This window comes from Cololabis saira, chromosome 23 (assembly GCF_033807715.1).
Source record: "Cololabis saira isolate AMF1-May2022 chromosome 23, fColSai1.1, whole genome shotgun sequence".
Classification (NCBI taxonomy): domain Eukaryota; kingdom Metazoa; phylum Chordata; class Actinopteri; order Beloniformes; family Belonidae; genus Cololabis; species Cololabis saira.
Window position 1 is genome coordinate 14,002,594 of NC_084609.1, and position 22,068 is coordinate 14,024,661.

A 22,068-nucleotide genomic window follows, 5' to 3' on the forward strand; every position below is an offset into this window, starting at 1 on the left:
TAGTGAATGGTGGAAATCCACAGGAAAGCTTTAAAATATGTGGAAAGTATGACTTCTTAAAAATCTATAATGAATGAATAAATACTGCAAATGTGACATTGTCCCCTTTTAGTTAGAAAAATAAGTTAAAAGAAAATATGACCTTTAAAGACTAGTTGGTATATTTGGTCAGCTCACACATGTACCCATACTATTATAAAATATGTGATAAAGAAGTTAATTAATTTATTATGTAGTAATTTACACATCTACATTCATTATTCCACTGAGTCAGTCTTGGAAAGAACATCTTGCTTCTTTTTTACATTTGTTTCACTCTGACGGGTCGTTGTGGAGGAGATGTACAACGTGAAAACATTCAGAACTGAGACAAATAAAATATGAAAACGACAGGTTGTTATTTTTATGTTAGATTAACACTCAACCATTAAGTGTTGCACTCTGTTACAGTGAAGAGGGAACTCTGAGACCAGAGATGAGGCCGCTCCGTTATTAGCTGGCATGTTATTACTCATCATGAGTAGTTTGTCAGTTGTAACAGCCAACGCGGCACTGCAGTATTATTCATTGAATGCAAATTGCACTTTGGCATCTAGAGTAGTTGTTTTTTTTTACGTGCCAGACACAATGAGACAAAGATGATCAAGCCTTTGTATTTGTTATTTATCGTTTTGTTTTGCTGATATAAGGAAAAGTATTTACTTTTAGTCATGTACGTTTTTATTGCTGTGCTATATGGAGCGATGGGACAAAATTGATAAAAAGTCAAAGTATGAGTCAATAAGAAAATAAATACCAGCAGTGCGGCTCATGTGTTTCTTGTGCAATACACATTTTGAACGTTTATTTTAGATTCCATGGTAACCAAGTAGAACGTCCACATCCGCTGCGTGACACACGTCTCTGTTACAGCTTGACACCGACTCAAAACCTATTTATATTGGTTATTTCCAGACCAGTTCTCAGTCTCTGCAGTTGCATGTAACAAGTTGCCCGCGTTCATCATCACTTTAAATCATATCAACCATTGATTACACCAAACTCTCTGCATGTGTGTAAGAGATTGTTCAGAGTAGCTGCAACTGAAAGGTCAGTGGAGAGAGCACACATGTGCTGCCACAAACAGCTGTTCTGCAATTCATGTGTGACACAGATGTCATGCTGCTGATGGGAAGCGGGCCCGAGGGAGTCCTGCGTCTGGGACAGGAACGTTGGCTGTGCATCTTAACGCTTCATTACGTTGTGAAGTTTGGACCAGGCTTTTTCTGAGGCACCATGTGCCTGCATAATCGTGTTTGAAGTCTCAAGATATTCCTAAGTAGTCTTTGGAGTGCAGCTTGGTACATTTTCTCATTTGCCAGAGTTCTGCTGTTCAAGGGTGGGTTTGTGTACAGACAGTGTTGTTCTCAAACTCAAATCTATACCAGGACTCAAAACATCCAGCAAAGAAGAATCTCAATTTGAAAGCAAAATAATGAGATTTTACCCAAATAAACAACAACCCTTTTTTTCCCTTTTACAACTTGGGGTGTCATTGTGCTATGAAGCTTTTTAAAAGGGAAATATTATTATTATCATTATTTTCAAGAAAGAGTAGTTATTTTACTGTCTGACATCCCTACCAAATAAATATCTCTACCACAACACAATCCTGCCACTTTGTATCCCCCAGAGACTGAAAAGGTTAGAATTATGAGTTATTTAAATTTGCAAGATACTAGGTGAGATGTATTACTGCTAGAATTGTGCAAAACCTAAATATCGCAAAGCAAAACCCTGTGATGGAAAGAATGGAATTTAAAAAAAAAAAACTGTCAAGTACGGCAAAAACCTTTCTTATGCTTTCATGACGGGGTTTTTCAGTTCACTTTTGTCGATAATCCAGTTTATCGCAAAAGTGTAATGGAAACAGTTTTTCCACATTTGTCTTCTATTGACAACAGTTGTAACGGCAGCTGCAATAATTTGTCCAAAAGTAGACATTTTTCATCCATCTTTTCAAGTCAGGATCTTCTTTTTTGTTTCAAAGAGAAGTCTCACAGTCAACACACCTGGGTGCACTTTACGGTTCGGGCAGTATTAACTGCCGAAGGAATGGCATAAATTGCGCCAAAATTACGCGATTAACTCAAAATGTTAAAAATGGCCGACTTCCTGTTCGGTTTCGGCCATGGCGCCAAGAGACTTTTCTTTAAGTTGCGACATGATACAGGTGTGTAGCGATTTTCGTGCATGTACGTCAAACCGTATTGTGGGGCTTGAGGCACAAAGTTTTTTCTGTCTGAACCAATCAGATGAAGGGTGGGCGTGCTTTTTGGCGTCTAGCGTCGCCACGGTAACGCTTTTGACCGAGAAAAGTAATGTGTGTTGTCGCAGGATGGAGACGCACATTTTGATGTATAACACACTTGGGTGCACGTTGCGGTTCGGGCCGTATTAACTGCTGAAGGAATGGCATAAATTGCGCCAAAATTACACAATGAATTCAAAATGTCCGACTTTCTGTTTGGTTTCGGCCATGGCGCCAAGAGACTTTTCTTTAAGTTGCGACATGATACAGTTGTGTACCGATTTTCTTGCATGTACGTCAAACCGTATTGTGGGGCTTGAGGCATAAAGTTTTCTAGGGGGCGCTGTTGAGCCATTTTGCCACGCCCATTAATGCAAACCATTAAATATTACATTTTTCGCCAGGCGTGCAAAATTTGGTGACTTTTGGGGCACGTTTAGGGGGGCAAAAAGGCCTTCCTTTCGTCAGAAGAAAGAATAAAGAAAGAAAGAAAAACAAAATTCCTACAGATACAATGGGGCTTTCGCACTGTAAGTGCTCGGCCCCAATAAATTTAACTTCAAAAGAGGTTGTTGAATGACATCCAGTCAAACTCACAAACAAAAAGAAAATTAAAAAACTTTTGGCTTAACCTTAGTGCAACATTCTGAATGGCATGAAATGAATAGCAGCAGCTTAATGCAACATGAACATATATAAATAAATAAATTTCACAATTCAAACATGTAAACCATGTTAGTTTCGCTTACTTCGCCGGCCGGAAGTGACGTTAAATGCAACGATATATAAAACGATTTAATATATATTCAAAACATTAATAACTAGGTATGTCCCGATACTTTTTTGGCCGATACCGATGTTTTGGAAATGCCGTGATCGGGCCCGATCGATCGGGCAGCTGATCGATCGCTAACACTAATATGCATGTTATCACTCTGAATGGCATTTTACTATCTTAATTTTGTCTCTTTTTGGAGGTATTGCGTCTTACTATTTTGTGTGATCTGTGTCTCCTTTAAGAAGTCGGCCCCCAGGAGGAAATGTGCCGCCTGTAAAATCGTGGTCCACACTGGCTGCATAGAGCAACTAGAAAAGGTGTCTTACACACACGCATGCACGCACACACAAAGCTGTTCATCCCTGTTCATCCATCAAGCCCGACAGTTATTTCTGAAAATGAAATCTTCTACAAGATTGTTCCTGCTGAATGATGTCGAACCACATTTAGGCTTGAAATGAGTGTAGGCCGACACATGAACGGTGTCTCCATCTCTCTTCAGATTAACTTCCGATGTAAGCTGACCTTCAGAGAGGGGGGATCCCGATGCCTCAGAGATGTGAGTGTGTTTGTGTGTGTTAGGGTGTAAAAAGCCTTGTGTGTGTGTGAGACTGTAAATGTGTTGAATAGGAATAGGAATAGGAATAGGAACTACAGCCTTGTAAGTGAAAGGAAACATCTTTGTGTTACGACAGAATGTACCGAGACATCACTGGGTTCACAGACGAAGGCAAGAGGGCAAATGTAAACAGTGTGGAAAGGTGAGTATAAGCTCACACACAGGTAAATATTCTTACTCTTCAGGCAGATTACCTCATTGTAAATATTTGTTTTCTCAGAGTTTTCAACAGAAGTTCTTCCACAGTAAAGAAATAATCGCCATCAGTTGTTCTTGGTGTAAACAAGCTGTAAGTAATCAATAATCTATATTAATCACTATAGAAGAAAACATTCCCAAATAGCATTTGATAAAATTAAAGAAACATAAAAGTCATACTCTTATAACCCCGAGTAAAGATTTACTGTATAATGTCAGTTTATAGATTATTTAGTAATGTTAAAAAATCTAATCAAAGCGATGTCTGTGTACAGATGGCTCATTAGCTGGGTTTTAGTATCTCAGTTGGATGTGTTTTAATGTGTTTAGACTGTTTTTTATGATTTTTATTAAGCATTTAAGCTTCTCGCATCCAAAAATAACACAGTTAATTCCATATTAACATCCACAAATCTGATCAGCCCCACAGAGTGATCTCTCACTGCACCCCTGAAGCTGGCTGTCTTGAACTGAGCTGAGGTGGACATTAGCGTCCATCGCCTGCATGATGCGGGTGATTTTGTGTTGTGGCGGGTCAGTTTGATCAATCTACCAGCTACTGTGGCCCGTATGCAAAAGAAATAGTAAATAAATAATAATCAGGGAATTTCTTGACATTTTGCAACATAGATTCATCATGAGTTTGTTTGTATTTTGCCTAGACGTGATACCTAAGACACATAGGGCACCACAGAGTTGCCACGGCGACGTGGTCGCATCCCCGATGGGATAGATCTTCTTTTGCACTATGAAAAAGTTTGTTTAATTGATTTTATGAAAGTAACATTACGTTGCACTGTAGAAGTTAATAGATATGCAGAGCCGGAGGAAAGTCAGGAGGAGTTAAGTGGCAAGGAGACAAATTAGGTTTTTTTCTTTTTTTTAAAAAATGGAGAGTATTTGGGGAGTGCGAATCCTGCAGCTGCTCTGTGTTGATGACAAATGCCATTTTATGTTCAGGTTTATTGTTTGGTTACCGGAAAAAAATGGAAGTAATTAAAGGCAGCGAGCCATTCAAGCGCTACATGCATGTAAATAAAATCATCCGGGGAAAGTCAGTGCCAAGGAAATGACTATGCTGAGGTAGTTATGAGTCTGAACAGATGGGCCATTCTTCTTGTTGTCCTAATGTTTTAAAAGGGGAATTTGCAGTAAAAGCTTGTAGGTTTTGAGATCTGAATGATTGTCCTGAGGGACGGAGGCCAGAGTTCTTTTGTTTTGATTAATCTTGCATCAGTTTACAGTGTGTGCGTTACGCATGAGAGGGAATGTGTGTGATAAGAATTTAGATGTTCACCATTCAGTGAAATGTTAAACGGTGGCATTGACGTATGTTTGTATAGAAAGTTTCTTTAGCTAATGCTTTAAAATATTATAAGGCCTAGCAATTGTGCTTGTCTATTTAAGCATGTATAAGTCACATGTAGCTTCATTCAAAATAAAAAAATAAATAGCTGTTAGATTTTAAGACCTAAGTGCCACTGGTGGGCAATAAAGTTTTATTTCCGAGCTGAGACCAGAGATGACTTTAAAAAGCTACTGATATACTTTTATGCACAATCGCTCACAGCTCTGCAGCTCTGAGAGCAGGTCGGATGGAGATTTAGGAATAAATGGTCTTAAATATTCTATTTAGCACAAATGAATATGGATATTGGCTGTTTTGTGTCTGAAAGCGATACTTGTTCTCTCTAGTCTAGTTCTCTGACACTGGCCTTAAATGAAACATTGCTCTGTTATGTAAATTATTGTTAGTCTGCAGCCAGCAGTAGCAAAGCAGTATGAAAGGTTCATGAAAGGTTCAGATTAATGGGATAGCAACACAAGCATCTTACCTATTTACCTGAATATGCAAAGATGGAGTTTATGGTTATAAGGAGTACTGCCAGCTTTATTTGAAGGCATTGCCTTACAGTTGGGAGGGTGTTCAGGATTGACAGCTCCACGTGAATATCCACAACCAACGTTTTCATCTTTTTTGATATGAGGAACATGGATTTAAAATCTTTTGAGGAAAAGGTGAAAGGTGAAAATAAGATGAAAAAACAATGAAACTATGACCCACCTGAACCAAAACGATTCACTGCTGAAGACAAATCTATATGCATGCGCAAACAAACAGCAACTCAACATAGCTTCATTAAAAAGCCTATTGAAGTATCCTCGGGGGGGGGGAAGCATTCGTCTGTTATTTTCACGTGTTCTAGCAACATATCCAAGCTTCTGAAAATGATGGTCCTGAATGTTAAAGAGTTGGATATCAGAAATGTTTGCTCAAATTTGGACGTGAATGCCCTCAATTTAAAGCCCAGAGTCTGAATTTAAGCCCCTGCCTATATAGTGTTATTTTACCATGAACGTTTTAGTTCATAGTTTAAAAATAATAAGTGTGCCATTGTTCAGATATTTCTAGAAATAACTGCAAATCTGCCAAAAAATGAATAAAACTCACGAATGATTGGAAAATAAAGGAGCTCAGTATATCATATTTGTCAGTAAGGATGAACAGGGCTGCTTTTTAAGTGTTAATATTAGTTTGTTCATAACCAGAAGGAGTTTTGTTTCTTTTCTTCCCCCTGGCAGTTCCACAACAAGGTGACATGTTTCATGCTGCACCAGATAGAGGAGCCATGTTCACTGGGGGCTCACGCTGGAGTCATCGTACCACCCTCATGGATCATCAAAGTCAGGAAACCGCAGGTGTACATACACACACACACACACACACACATACAAACGTTTCGATACAGAGCTCCTTCGTCAGTCAGGCCTCCGGGTAATAAAGTTCACTAACTGTCATTTTGTGACAGTTATGAGAAATGACTTTGTAGGATCTAAATATGAAAGATGGCCTGTCATGGACTGTTTCTGTGTATGAATGTGTGTGTTTTTTGAGATGACGTGATTCGAAATGACACGTGTCTTATCTGTCTGGGGAATTGGAGTTTGTGTCTCTTTCATCACAAACACATACTCTCTCACATACACACATGCACACACGCGCACACACACGCATACGTAACAGTGTCCCACAGTCACATCACATGCTTCATTGCACTTTTAATCAGCATCACAATGGACGTGGTGTCAGTGAACTAACCACTGAACTCTGTGTGTGTCCGCGCCCCAGAGCTCTCTGAAAAACTCTGCCAGGAGAAAAAAGCGGACGTCTTTCAAACGAAGGACAAGTAAGAAGGGATTAGATGTAAGTGATATTAAGATATTCTGTCCTAATCTTTCAATAATTACCTTTCAGCTCAACCAAAGATGTTGTCGCTGATCCAGCATGCTTTCAACACCCAGCTAAAAAAAACTATGTTGTTGTATATTCACCTCCAGAAATGCTTTTGAACATTTGTCTTGGCTACATGAGACATTTCGATATTAGATATTAGACTCTGTAGATCTCACAGAGATTCTGTGAGACAGCGACTGGTCAAAGGCTGCGGCTGCCCAAAGCCCAGCTGCCAAAACTTGATAACTCGCTGATAAATAAAGTCAGTAATTCAGGGCAATGCATGTGGAGTACTGAAGGACATCTTTATTTTACTCTCTTTGTCTTTAGGACTCTAAATGGCGTCCGTTTATATTGAAGCCCATCCCCTCTCCTCTAATGAAGCCTGTTTTGGTTTTTGTCAATCCCAAAAGCGGGGGCAACCAGGTGGGTTTAAATGTTTAATGTTATTGTTCCACTTTTTACTAACTGGTCTTTTAGCATCTTTTACCACAAAACAATGTGGTCAAAACTTGTGATTTCCTCCAAAATTGCTTAGTCTAGCTTGAAAGATGGTTATTTGAACTGAGTGCATGTTATGCTTCTCTCTGTCTCCGTACAGGGTGCCAAGCTGTTACAAATGTTCATGTGGATCCTGAACCCTCGACAGGTCTATGACCTGTCACAAGGTGGACTACGAGAGGCGTAAGTAATACCCACTCAGGAACATCTTGGGATTTCCTGAAAGGCTTCACCCTGGGTTGAAGTCAACATGACATCCTGAGCTTGGCAGCTTTGAATAGACTGACATTTGTGCTTCAAGACAGTTGTGCTCTCTCAACACTGTTGCATCTATTCACACCAGGTTGAACCACTGACCTCTTTTATTCAAACAAATTGCTTGTGAATTCAGCGGTTTTCATGAAACCTGGACCGTTTACACCGATTCAAAACCAATCATCACCGTTCTCGGCTGTAGAAGCTGTTTTTTTAGTCTACAATTATGCTTTTCTCAGCTTTGGTCACTTTGTGAATTGTCAGGTTGGAGTTGTATCGTAAAGTGCCAAATCTAAGGATCCTCGCCTGCGGAGGGGACGGCACGGTAAAAGTCCTCTCACTCGTATTCCTTTCTCTATTTCACTGCATGATTCCACATTTCTCCAGCTTTTGTTCTCCGACTCTCCGTAGGTGGGGTGGATCCTGTCTGCTCTCGATGAGCTGCAGATGAATCCCCAGCCTCCGGTCGCTGTGCTTCCTCTGGGAACAGGAAATGACCTCGCCAGGACGCTGAACTGGGGCGGGGTGAGTTTTCAGCCTTGACTTCTGAGTTGACAGAGAGCGACAGGACATAGCAGCCTGTCCTAGTTGAGCTCATTCATTCATATCTATTTAATATTTGAGATTTTCGAAGCAACAGGGTCTTCGCAGGAGAAGGTGATGTTAAGATTCAGTTAAGGATTAAAGTCCTCATCGACCACAGTCCATTTTGAGATATTTATTTGAACAGAATATCTTGCAAGTCATTCAAAAGTGCAACAGCATCTTTTACTTACTAGTATTAATTTTCACATTTCTCAAAGTTCTTCATGTCGTCTGAAAATAAATCCAGTCTCTGCTTATCCAATACCTCTGGGACCAGCAGCTCAAATCACACACATTCCAGGATGTCTGAGCTGTCTTCCTGTAAATTTCATCCTCAAAGCCCTGATATTTGACCCCTGTGTGACCGGCTCCAAACACATCGCTTCTGCCCAAGATGAATCAGTTGTTCTGGACCCCACTGTTCATGTGTCCTGTTCTAAATTTTATACACTTTCTGTTAATCAAAGTTTTTGGGCTAACAAAGTTGAGAGCATGTCGGGGGTTTCACGAAACCACGATGAAAATGTTGCATTTCATACTTCCTCCTACAGGAAAATGTCACAGCTGTGGGCAGATTCAGTGTTTACAAAGGAGATCGTTCCATGACCGTTTAGTTTGTGTGGTTAGCAGAGGTGTCAAAAGTATTCACATTCATTACTCAGGTAGAAGTATAGATACTAGAGTTTAAAAATACTCCTGTAGAAGTTGAAGTATCAACTTTTTTACTCAAGTAAAAGTATAAAGTACTGGTTTCAAAACTACTTAAAGTATAAAAGTAATGTAAGGGGGAAAAAAGCCATTAAGGACAAAAGCCATTGAAAATGAATACATCTTAGTATAATGCAAATATATTAAAGAAGCATATATGTGTACTATTGAGCATTAACATGTGTTTCAGAGAGCAGGAGATATGATGACTAGTTGCCTATAAGTATTGTAATGGTGCAAAAAGTCAAACTTCAGAGGCATGTTATCATTTATCCTAACCTTTATTGGAATGTACATCCAAGTTTAGTTGCAGGAATCTGAGGGAACGGATGTAAGAACAAAACTGGACAAGAACATCTGAAACAACCACAACCTAATTCACTCTATCCGGATGGAGCAATTTAACTGGATAGTTTTTTTTTTTTAAAGGCCAAAATGAAATAGAGTAACGAGGATGTTTTTGAAATATAAGGAGTAAAAAGTACAGATAATTGCGTGAAAATGTAAGGAGTAAAAGTAAAAAGTCGTCTGAAAAATAATTACTCCAGTGAAGTATAGATAACCAAAATTTCTACTTAAGTAAGGTAATGAAGTATTTGTACTTCGTTACTTGACACCTCTGGTGGTTAGTTTAACTATTTATAATCATGTGGAAAAAGAAAGCGGTATTTTCATTTATATAGCTTTACGTGTCGGGGTATAATGAAAGACATCTTGCCATATCTTAAAACACAACCTTAGATTAAGGAAGTTCAGTCTTACTGCTCCCAGACTTCTGTAAATAAGAGAGCACACAGCGGCCAGGTGTTGCTGCTAAAAGATACTTGAATAGATGATCATCAGCAAGTGTGAGCACTTCTAAAAAAGCAGTTATCTGGTCTTGCACACAGAGATGACTTAACACAGTGCCAAGGAAGAACAACGTCGGCAATGATCTTAGAGAAGCAACTATTGGAGTTCATCATTCCTCAATGATAGTGATTATTAACAAGCAGAAGACATTTGAGACAGTTGCCAGTCTTGTGCGCAGAGTAATTCCAAAAAGCCCAAAAGCTACATGTCATGTTTCATGACAGGACAAGTAGAACAATACAATATACTGCATATTTCAGGTTTGCAGAGTTGCACCTTAACAAACCACCAAACTGCCAGAAGAACGTATTTTAAACAGACCAAAATTTAACCAAACACAGCACTTAAGCACAAAGACGCCATATAAAGCAAGTGTAAACCACGGCGGTGGAAGGTTTATGATTTGCGCTTGTTTTGGCACCTTGCAGTCACTGAGTCTGCTAAGAACTCCTCTGTTTTCCAGAGTATTTTAGTTATATGTGAAACCATCAGACTGAAGAGCGAGAGCTCAAGCTTGACTATAATAGGTAATGATCCCAAGCACACCAGAAGATCTACAAGGGAACGCCTGGAAAGCAGTCGTGGCGTTGAGATGGTCCAGTCCGGACCTGAACTTGATTTAAACCCCCTACAATCCTCAATGGACTGAAGCGATATTGTCAGAAAAGTGGGCCAAAATTCCAGAAAAGTTACTTCAATGTATTATTGCTTAAGATGGTTTTACAAGCTACTCAATCATGAGGTGTACTTTATTTATTTTTAATGAATGATAAACGTGTAAAATATGCCAACTAGTCATCTCAGTTTATATTTATCTAATTTTAAGACCTGATAAGGACCTTGTATTGTATGTCTTTAGACGTAAAAGCCCAGGATTGTTGATTTCTGAAATGAAGTTCTAGTTGTATTTGGGATTCATAATTACGTAACCTCTGCTATCCCACATCATTTTTCTCAAGCTTCAAGAAGTAAAAAGAGATACTCTCACAGAAGTGTAGGCGTCTAAAATATGTGGGCCTGTCGCAGTCTTGTTGCTTTATTAGAAGTATCTAAGAACTCATCATTCGCAGCTTGAATTTAGACTTTGGTTTTTATGGCAGCGCAGTATTTCTATAGGAAAAAAGGAGGCTCTTTGAAGTGTTGAGAATATTCTCTTTGACAGAGACGAACGTTCACGTTGCATAACTGCACTGCAGCACAGACGAGGAGGCCTTTCACAGGCACCCACATTCTTTCCAATGGCCTCTTCTTTTGACTGCTTTTGTGGGCTTGGAGTGGTCGTAAACCATCACGAATCTCCCTGAGTGAGTCAAAAGTATGAGTCGAAACTTCTGAGCTGGTATTTTAGCTACTCCTCCTGATATTGTCTAATAGTGTACATTTCCTCTTGGCTTATCTGTAAAAATACAGTTTATCTGGGTCCTCAGGGTGACATTGCAACTGTACTGATATGAATAATGAATAATGGCAGATGAACAGGTGTAATTGCCAGAGAATTTGTATTTGTAAGGTGTTAATTTGAGTGAGTGGATCTGGTGAGAGCGTAATGAGTACAGTTTTAGCAGGCGCTGACTGATGAAGTAGAATCAGGTTGTCAGCTCTGGATGTGTCAAACTCCTGATCGACGGAGAGATGGGCACTTTAAGAAAAAATGGGACTGAGTGAAACTTTCTGTCCATCATATGTTTAAGTGCCTTTTTCTTCCTCTGAGTGTCTCTGACTTTTCTTTTCCATTTTCCCCCTAATTTTTAATGTTATCTTTCACTCCCTTATCTCCTTTGCTACCTTTTCATTCCAATTTCTTCCTTTCTTTCTTGTCTTTTCTGTCCTTGAGTCCATTTGTCCCGTTTCCTTACTTTTTATGCTGTGTCTCCTTTAATCTCCTTTCATTTCCTCTATCCCCCCCCTCTTGTGTTCCTGGTTCTTTGCTGCGCTTCCTTCCCCCTCCTTTCCCTTTCTTTCCCCATCTCATCTGTTTCTGACACTCCGCTGAGTTACAGCTGTGCGTGTCCCACCTCTCTCTGTGTGAGTGGGATTTGTCCCTGTGACTGGCTGTTTGAGTGAGATCTCTGCTGTGATTGCCTGACATTGTCTTTGTTACAAAGACAAAAATCTGCACGTCTTGAATTCCGTTAAGGGATGAGAGAAAACAGTCCCTTATAAATGATTTATAATTAAGGGGTAAAAAGATAATTTTATGGGTTTGTTTTTGAAGACTTGGGTCTGAATAATCTCAGAGGAAGCCTTGATGAGCTCTGCTGTCACCAGACTGCTGTCTCCTCCTGCATGTGTGTGTCCTTGCTCTGTTCATCTGCTCATCCATGTCTCTGTCAGGAAAAGGAACAGAGGATGGAGAGCAAATTGATGCTTGATATGACATTGACCTTCCTTAATCACTAATACGATGGAGGGAAGAGAGGAGTTGTATGTGAGAAATGTTTGATTAATGGGAGAGAAAGCAGATCATCTGTTCATCCCCTCTCTCCAAATCCTCGTTACCTCTTCCTCCCTCTTATGTCTACTTTTTCTCCCACAGTCCTCCTGTCTTTTTATGACTTTTCCATCATGGTCTGCAAGGAACTTCTAGTTTTGGGAACTGTTGAACAGTGAAACAAAACAGAATAGCTTCCACTTTGGGATGTTGGTTTGTTTCCTTCAAGGCGTAAATTCAGGACTCTGACTTTGGACTTTGTTCAAATGACTTGTTTTAGGATTGTTGCCAGATATCTCTGGGGGGGCTCAAAACTTTGTCTGCTTTAAGGATATGCAGTTGTAAAAATTATATTTACACATGTTAAATAAATAAAAAATCATAACACACCTAATGGAATACTGTAATCCAAGTCTGTATAAACCCACTTAGAAATATATTTTGGTCATTTTAAAGTACTAACTTATTTATCAGGATAAAAACTTAAAAACGTATTATTATATCATTATTCAAGATTTAATCATACTACTACTCCGACAGGTTGTTAAAGGAAAAATGTAAAAAAAATGTTGCTCTCATATTAAAAGAGACATTTTTCAGAAATATTTTTATGTCCTTGCAGTTATTTGTGCGTATTTTATACATTGGTGACACAAAAGGAAGGTGAGAAAAACAAAGTACAGGGTAAACCAAAGAGAAATGTATCAAAAAACATAATTAATGTTCATTTTTTCAATTAAAGGTTTGTAACGAATAACTTTACTCTTGGTGCTAGTACGTACGGGTTGGGGGGCCCGGCTGGTCTTAGACACAAGTAGGGGGGGCTCCTAGGAAAAAAGGTTGGGAACCACTGATCTAGACTATTTAAACACAAATAAAATCAAGTAAGTTTATTTACGGAGCACTTAAAAGATTATCTAAAAACTTTATAATGGCAAAAAAGTAGTTTATTTGGGCTACAGCCTTTAAGAAATCATTGTTATTTATAATATTTACAATTAGAAAACTAATTTATAAACATATTCTGGCACCTTTTTTAGAAAAATCTGAACTGAAGACTTTAACTTCCCCACATTCAGACGTCTAACTCTGTATGTGTCATACTGTTTAATGTAAACTCAATGAATCTCTGTGTTTCAATGTGTCGCTGTAGGGTTACACAGACGAACCGGTGTCCAAGGTTTTGTGTCATGTGGAGGACGGGTCGGTGGTGCAGCTCGACAGGTGGAACCTTCTGGTGGAGAAGAGTTCTCCTCAGCCGGAGGAGGGCACACAGAAGGTGTGTGTGTGTGTGTGTGTGTGTGTGTGTGTGTGTGTGTGTGTGTGTGTGTGTGTGTGTGTGTGTGTGTGTGTGTGTGTGTGTGTGTGTGTGTGTGTGTGTGTGTGTGTGTGTGTGTGTGTGTGTGTGTGTGTGTGTGTGTGTGTGTGTGTGTGTGTGTGTGTGTGTGTGTGTGTGTGTGTGTGTGTGTGTGTGTCACTTGTTGAATTCATCAAGTAAACAAGCTTAGACTCTTATTGTAGAAGTGTTTGAATAATTCTTGCTCTGATTAAATGCTGAGTCATGCACTTTGTGATACTTTCTGCTGCACTTGACCTGCAATACTGAAAACAGATGCTGCAGAAATAAATGCATCGCAATGAGAAAGAGCTGCAGCGGTGCAGGCTAAATATGTGCACCTCTTGTAGCTGCCTCCCAATGCAATTCTTAAAATAATTCACAGCTGCAAATGTTTATCAGGTTCAATTAGGTAATTGTTCATTTATCCCAACACTTCCCCACAACAGCAGCGAACTTGAGATGCAGCACATGCAGTTACTTAAATGTGAACTTGAATATCAGTAGACGAATGGACGGAGATGCAGATAACCCAGGATATGAGCTGTGAATAAATGGAATGAAGTTAATAGAAAGACTTTCCCTTTACCATTTGTCTTCTGTGAGCAGCTTCCCCTGAATGTTTTCAACAACTACTTCAGCTTGGGGTTCGATGCTCACGTCACACTGGAGTTCCACGAGTCCAGAGGTCTGTGACATCTCCCCTCCATTTCAGACTATAGTAACTTAAATTATGTTTCATTAAACTCCTTTATCTCTCCTTTCTGTTGTTTGAATACAGAACATGAAAAAATAGCACAATAATGCATTTAAGATCTAAGACGCCTTTGTTTTGTTTCATTTTTCATCTCACCGTCTTTGCTGTTTTATTCCTGTCCCTCCCATCTCTCCCGTCCCGTGCATGTTCAGAGGCCAACCCAGAGAAGTTTAACAGTCGCTTCCGCAACAAGATGTTTTATGCAGGAGTGAGTGTCTCATTTGACTTATTTATACACATTTTTACACACACACATAACACAAATATTTAAGCAGGGAAACGTGTGTTTTCCTCCTCCTCCCTGTCTTTCTGTTATAATCACACACAGACCCTTGTAGGAGTGATGATATGTCAGTAAAGGGAATTTGAGAACTTTGTGAGAATAAAGGGCAGGAAAAGATCTGTCTTCTAGAGGGAGGGGACTGTGGTAAAACACGAATATCTGTGTGGTCTTTATTTAAAAAACAAAAAGTCAATTCATGAATGCAGCTGAAAGTAGGATTTACATTTACTGTATCGTACATACTTGGTTTTGGTTATTGAATTAAGCTTTATTCTTTTGATTATAGTTGAAAGTGATAATTTTAATAGAAGAAAATAATTTGACAGTCAAATGTGTGTTAAAAGATTTACATTTTTAAGCTTTTCTGACCTGGTTGACACTAAAAGACGTCAGCTGGAAGGAAGAAACAAAGGGTGGGAGTGGGAGGCATCACCATTTTAAGTAGGGTAATGTAATGAAGTGTTATTGTGTTTGATTAGGTTCTTTTTCCCTGTTTGTGTGTTTACACGTGTGTGTGTGTGTGTGTGTGTGTGTGTGTTTGTGTCCGCAGGCTGCGTTCTCAGATTTCCTCCAGAGGAGCTCCAGGGACTTGTCCAAGCACGTCAAAGTGGTGGTGAGTGTTAACACGCTCTCTCTCGGCCCGTATCGTCTTCCGTGTCGACATGCCTGAGCCGCAGGTCGCCGGGGTGATTAAACAGGCCGTCATTCAACTGCCGTTTAACGGCGGACGTGCCGAGGTGTCCCCCAGAGAGACTTTAAAGCCTTACGTAGGCCACCACGCTGCTTCCAGTGACTCAAGCACATGATGTTGGAGTACCAACTGACGAGTGATTGATTACCTGTGATTAATCATCAAAAAGACACAAAAAAAAACCCAAAAAATTTTAAGAGCTGGTTTTGTGGAGTGAATAGTACATGTAGTACACGCTGAATAAGAAGCCAATAACCCAGTTGACAGCAGTGTGTTTTATATATTATGGATCTCCCGCTTGCAGCTTTCCACATTCATTAAAATTTGATGCCAGAGCAGACTTTTTCCTTTTTTCTCAATGTCATTGTGAAAAATGTGACTTCAAACCTGGGTATAAGATCCCAAATAAAACATTAGATCATGAAATAATGATGTTACATTTATAATAATGGCTTTGTAGGATCCTACGGGGGCTGGGTAGTTTAGTTTTTAGTAAATTTAACTTCAATACAAAGGTGCGTGTTGGGTGTTTTCAGCTTTTGCTCCTGTGATTATTCATAGAAGAACCAGCAGAACAACTAGAGTACTTGTGTCCATTATTGTGCCAGGACATGTCAGTCATTGCACTGATCAGAGTCAAATATACACAGACATTGTCAGTGTGTCTCAAATAATGGGATTTTGTGGAATTATCAATAGGAAAATCATTAAATATCACCAGACTAATGAAAAGCACAATCAAAGACAGAAAATAGCACAAGAGAGCATCCTGTGGAAACAAAACCGGTTAAAGTGCAAGAACACTTAACTGAGGACTAAAAACCAAGAACTGAACATTAAAGTTTGAAGCAAAAAAAACACAAAGCAAGCAAACAAATGAAGCGTCTGAGAGGAAAAAGAATAAACCCTGAATTGATACATAAATCATTCATCACTGCAGAAACACCTCTTCCAATTAATTTCTCTTTCACCGTCTTTCATAGTGTGATGGCACAGATCTGACATCCAAGATCCAAGAGCTGAAATTTCAGTGCATAGTCTTTCTAAACATTCCCAGGTAGGTAAACAACACGTTTTTATTGTATTATACATACAATCAAAATGCAACTTCTGTGTATAAATGTACTGTTGTTAATAAACTGTGTTGAAAACAGCTCCATAAGTAAATGTTCTGCATCAAAATAAAAGTGGCTCTACCACATGCGTGTCAGTAGCACATCGTTGAAGGTGATGAAGTTGCTTCGGAGGAGCGGATGTTTCATTTGTGAGATGTTTACCCAGGTACTGTGCCGGCACCATGCCGTGGGGAAACACCGGCGACCACCGAGACTTCGAGCCACAGCGGCACGACGACGGCTGCATTGAAGTTATCGGCTTCACGATGGCCTCACTGGTACGGAAACAAAAACAAATTAAAGCTGCAAGCAGCGATGAACGGGCCCTCGCACCCTTGTGCACGTTCAGGCTTGCTTCAGTGGAAGCGCTTGTATGACTTGCATGTAGATGTCTTAAGGCCTGGACATTTAGCGGATGACACCACCCACGACTCTCTATATCAAACCATTCTAAAGTTATGGCAGAAAGTAGGAACTATCAGATATCGACCAATCAGAAGAAGGGGTGGGGCTAATTTGCACCAATTGAGGTGAAGGAGTCAAAACCGATTCCAATGACACCACCCACGAGTCTTTATGTCAAACCATTCAAAAGTTCTGGCAGAAAGTAGGAACTATCAAATATGGACCAATCAGATGAAGGGGGGGCGCACTTTTTGGCGTCTAGCGTTGCCACGGTAACGCTTTTGACTGAGAAAAGTAATGCACATCGTCGCAGGATTGAGACGCACATTTTGATGTATAACACACCTGGGTGCACGTTACGGTTCGGGCCGTATTAACGGCCAAAGAAATGGCATAAATTGCGCCAAAATTACACGATTAATTGAAAATGGCCGACTTCCTGTTCGGTTTCGGCCATGGCGCCAAGAGACATTTCTTTAAGGTGCGACATGATACAGGTGTGTACCGATCTTCGTGCATGTATGTCAAACCGTATTGTGGGGCTTGAGGCACAAAGATTTCTAGGGGGCGCTGTTGAGCCATTTTGCCACGCCCATTAATGCAAACCATGAAATAACAAATTTTTCGCCAGGCCTGGCTTGCGTGCAAATTTTGGTGACTTTTGTGGCATGTTTAGGGGGGCAAAAAGGCCCTAATTTCATCTGAAAAAGAAAACAATCCTACAGATACAATAGGGCCTTCACACCTTCAGTGCTCGGGCCCTAAGAAGGGAGGAGGAGATAAGAGTGAAAGAAAAGCAGGTATAAAGCTAATTGCCGCTCTTGTCCACCAGGCTGCGCTGCAGGTCGGAGGTCACGGAGAGAGACTTCACCAGTGCAGAGAAGTGGTCCTCACCACTTACAAGACTGTACCTGTTCAGGTAATTACACCCCATCAGCAGCATCTCCACCAACCTCTGAACCTGTTAGATGTGCTGTTAACTCATACCCAAGTATTATCTGTAGGATTTAAACAAGAGACAATTATGAGTTTCTAATGATAGAGCTCATCCTCTGTGGTTGATATTACCTTTTAGATAATCCAGAGACATCTTTTCAAATGAGGAGGAAATTAATTGTTGTGATCTTCAGGTGTTTAGGTAGAAATACATCAAACAATTGACATGATCTTGTCTATATGTGGCCCTGCGATGGAGCTGGGACAAGTTTCAGAAGATCCCTGCAGGAATAGATAATGGATGAATGGATTTTTCTGTACCAGTAACAGAAATTAGAGCATGTGGTTTGTTAATTAGCAGATCTGTGGCACCACTGATGCTGCACCGTCTATACGGCTTCTGGATTAGCTTATACTGCCTTCCAGATGACCCTGCTGTCAAAGAAGGTCTTGCTTATTTCACCATGATGAAATAATAAAACTCTTTCTAACTGTCCTCCCTGCAGTTCAGACCTTTCAGCACCGAAAACATTGCAACACATCAGATCTTAAATATGCAGCAAAGGAGGCCTGAGGCTGTTGTGCAACCAAATTCTTTTATAAAACTCCATCAGTTACTCTCTCAGATAAATAAAATGAGTAGTAAACAAGACGGCAATCAAAACAGCCCCGCTGACGTCAAATTCAACACCGGTTGAAATGTTTCCACCTTTGATAAGTCCTTCTAGTTCAACTAAGTAAAGGCTTTGAATTGAAATGTAAAGTGCTATATTGCTTTGTGAATTTAAATTGGTGTAGTGTAAATTAGTAATATATATTTCCCTTAAAATATCAAAAGTTAAAAAAAAAAAGTTAAGTCATTTCATTGTGTTTCAAGCAGTACTCGAGTTGTAAAAAAAAAATCAGGGGGGATGGTGGATTTTATCATATGGGGACAGATAATTTGTGCTGATTACAAATAATATAATATATTACAAATAATAGCACTGACCAAAACACCTGCAGAAATACTGCAGGAATGACTAGTAGTTAAATGCAGCCTTCTGTAAGCTTTAAAAATCCACTGGGCTTACATCAAATACATCAAAACACAACAATAAAAAACAGTTTTCTGAACTTATCAATATGACTCTGTCCTTCACAGGATAAGTAAAATGGATCACTGCAAAAACTCAAAATCTTAACAAGAATATTTGTCTTATTTCTAGTTAAAATGTCTCATATAGTAAAAGAATCTCATTACACTTAAAACAAGACTCATCACTGGAAGAAACAACAATTTTCACCTGTTTCAAGTAGATTTTCACTCGAAATAAGTAGAAAAATCTGCCAGTAGAACAAATTTTTTTTGCTTGTAATAAGAAGATAAATCTTGTCCCACTGGCAGATTTTCCTTCTTATTTCAAGGGACAATTTACTTGAAACAGGTGAAAATTGTCAAATAAGTTATTTTTTTGGTGATGACTCTAAATGTTGAAATAGCAGTAAAACCACATTCATTGATGAAATGACATAAGGGATGGAAAGGGGGGATGATTTTGACTGTTTTTATTTCAGGGGGGATGCCATCCCCCCTCATCCCCCCTCATCCCCCCTCAACTCGACTACTGGTTTCAAGTAATTCATCAATATAGTTTTTTGATAGTCACTGCTGCTGTGTCATCTCTACACGCCGGGGCTGCAGACGATCATCTGACATAAATGCTGAGGAAACAAACCAGTAGCGGATACGGCTGTCTCTGTTTGTGCAGGTGGACGGAGAACCGTGTCGACTGGCTCCATCCACTCTCCACATCTCCCTCCGAAATCAGGCCAACATGGTCCAGAAGTGCAAGAGACGCACCTCAGTACCCCTACTCAATGAGTGAGTCACACACACACACACACACACACACACACACACACACACACACACACACACACACACACACACACACACACACACACACACACACACACACACACACACACACACACACACACACACACTAGTAGTGATGGAGGAACTAGGCCAGCAGTGTTGTAAAAGCCCGGCCTGCACTGAATGACTCATACAATGTGTTTAGTGAGCTGACATTCACTCCTCTGTGTTCCACGTCTCTCCAGCTCGCCAAACCACAATCAAAGGAGAGATAGTAATGTTGTCCACATGTATTAATCAAAACAAAAGCATCAGGTTTATCCCTGGTGACACACCGACATGAGATTCTTTTAGTTTTTTAGTTTCACTGTGGCAGCTGAGGAGACATTGATCGATTTATTTCAGGGTTGAAGCAGCAGCACTGTCTTCTGGTTGCCTGCTGTACCAAATATCTGAATTTGTGTGGGTACTAACGCTCCTCCACCCCTGAAGGACTAATATTTGTTCTTGTACATCTTTGTATTTATAAATGTGAGTCTATTTCCAGCTGTAATACTCAGCAAGCTACAGTAAATGTGTGCATGCAAGAGAAAGGACAGTATAGTAATTACTGCTGCAGCTGCAGAATATTGTCATTGTTACTGCTCTGCAACTGTACTCTGTGCTATCAATGTTGTCTACTTACCTTTTCTCCATCTGTCCCTCCTTTTTGTCATCCTTCACTTCCACTTCATCGTCCCTCTAATACACACGTGGGATCTTTTCAATTATTACTTTGGCTTGATCTCCTTCCCTTTTTTCTAATTTCCTCATCCTACCTTTTCTTTTTTCTCCCCTTTTCTTATTTTCTCGTCTGCTTTCTGTCTCCTTTCTTTAATCCCCTTTATCCCTCACCGCCATACATTCCTCCTCTCTTCTGTGTGTGTGCGTGCGTGTGTGTGTGTGTGTGTGTGTGCGTGCGTGCGTGTGTGTGTGCGGGCGCACGGCCGTAGTATTCAGAAGGTGTGTGCAGCTGATCTGCGCCGCCTCTCTGCTCCCCCCGACTCCTTCTCTGTGTAAGTACCTTAGCCCTCTGTCACCATATGTTAGCGTGTGTTTGTGCACAAGGAACTTAGTCGGTGCCATCGCGTCATGTTTTGTCGGTCATGTTTGACCAATATTTGAATTAGAAATCCCTCAAATGTCCTGGGGAAAAAAAGCACATTTGTTTCCACCTCTGACCTCTGATGTTGTTTGATAGATTAAATGAAATGAACATCAGTATTAATGTAGCTTTCAAATATTTATTTCTGTCCCTGGGAAGATAAAACGAGTTCTTTGTGTGTGCCTTTTTGAGCTCAGACATCACCAGGAAGGTGTCTGATGCTGCCAAGCATAAAGAATAATGCCTTAAATGATAGAGACAGTGTTATTAATATTTATGCAGCCCAAACAGGGAGGTATGGCTGCAGCAAGTGAGCCAGCTGGGCCCAGAAAGATACGCATGAACAGATCTTATGGGAGGTAGTGACCCTGACCTTCCCTCCTTCACAGAATATGACACACACATAAACACCCAGGAGTAAACTGTGTTTTCCCCCTCCCCTACAAATCATCCTGTGCTATGAAGCCACTGTGACGATACCATTTCTGACCACACGGGGGCAGCATGTGACCAGTGTCAGGCCCCGGCGTAAGACTCGATGAAGTGCAGAGTAATATTACTAGACGCAGCAGATCGTTCTCACTCATAGGCACAGTATCGTATCTCTTGTCAACGGAGCGCATCTGTATGTAGTCAGAAGGGTTATTGCTACATAGAGTGTCTTTAAATGTGCTTGAATGATTTAAAATCCATTTCAAATTGATTCCACAGTTATTGAAATAAAAATTAAGACACAACGTATATGCAACAGGTTGAGGAGGAAAATCCTTTAAAAATGTCGTCAAATTTTGGTCAAACTCCAAAGTGTGTGTTGACTGAGAGCTTCTGTTGTTTTGTGTTCAGTAAGAGGTCTTAAAGAGAGTACGAGTGTATGGCAGCATGCTGAAGTCTTCCCACTTCTCAATGTGCTTCTGCCTCTCGTCTTGATTTTATTTTCCCATTGTAGTATGTTTATGTTTGCCTTGAACTTCACCATGAGCTCTGCTTCCATTATACCTGCACCGAACCTGGGCACGTTCACGCCTCCAAAGAGGAACTACTTTAATATTGTGCCTGGGAGGAATAAAAGTCAGTTTAATGCAGCCTTC

The 22,068-nt window shown here is 40.1% G+C and overlaps 1 protein-coding gene across 4 annotated transcripts in view; it reads left to right on the forward strand.

Moving 5' to 3' along the window:
* dgki (diacylglycerol kinase, iota) overlaps positions 1-22,068 on the forward strand; it is an 85,352-nt gene that overhangs the window by 49,919 nt on the left and 13,365 nt on the right. For 2 of the 4 annotated variants that reach the window (XM_061715116.1, XM_061715118.1), the window contains exons 4-22: positions 3,311-3,385; positions 3,571-3,627; positions 3,764-3,829; positions 3,908-3,976; positions 6,469-6,585; positions 7,016-7,090; positions 7,451-7,546; positions 7,722-7,804; positions 8,141-8,201; positions 8,288-8,401; positions 13,606-13,731; positions 14,398-14,476; positions 14,698-14,753; positions 15,379-15,441; positions 16,503-16,576; positions 16,801-16,912; positions 17,872-17,958; positions 19,727-19,839; positions 20,829-20,891. In XM_061715116.1, the coding sequence (XP_061571100.1) occupies positions 3,311-3,385; positions 3,571-3,627; positions 3,764-3,829; positions 3,908-3,976; positions 6,469-6,585; positions 7,016-7,090; positions 7,451-7,546; positions 7,722-7,804; positions 8,141-8,201; positions 8,288-8,401; positions 13,606-13,731; positions 14,398-14,476; positions 14,698-14,753; positions 15,379-15,441; positions 16,503-16,576; positions 16,801-16,912; positions 17,872-17,958; positions 19,727-19,839; positions 20,829-20,891 (1,586 nt within the window). The remainder of the gene's footprint in view (positions 1-3,310; positions 3,386-3,570; positions 3,628-3,763; positions 3,830-3,907; positions 3,977-6,468; positions 6,586-7,015; positions 7,091-7,450; positions 7,547-7,721; positions 7,805-8,140; positions 8,202-8,287; positions 8,402-13,605; positions 13,732-14,397; positions 14,477-14,697; positions 14,754-15,378; positions 15,442-16,502; positions 16,577-16,800; positions 16,913-17,871; positions 17,959-19,726; positions 19,840-20,828; positions 20,892-22,068) is intronic. The other 2 variants (XM_061715117.1, XM_061715119.1) reach the window with 2 other exon arrangements.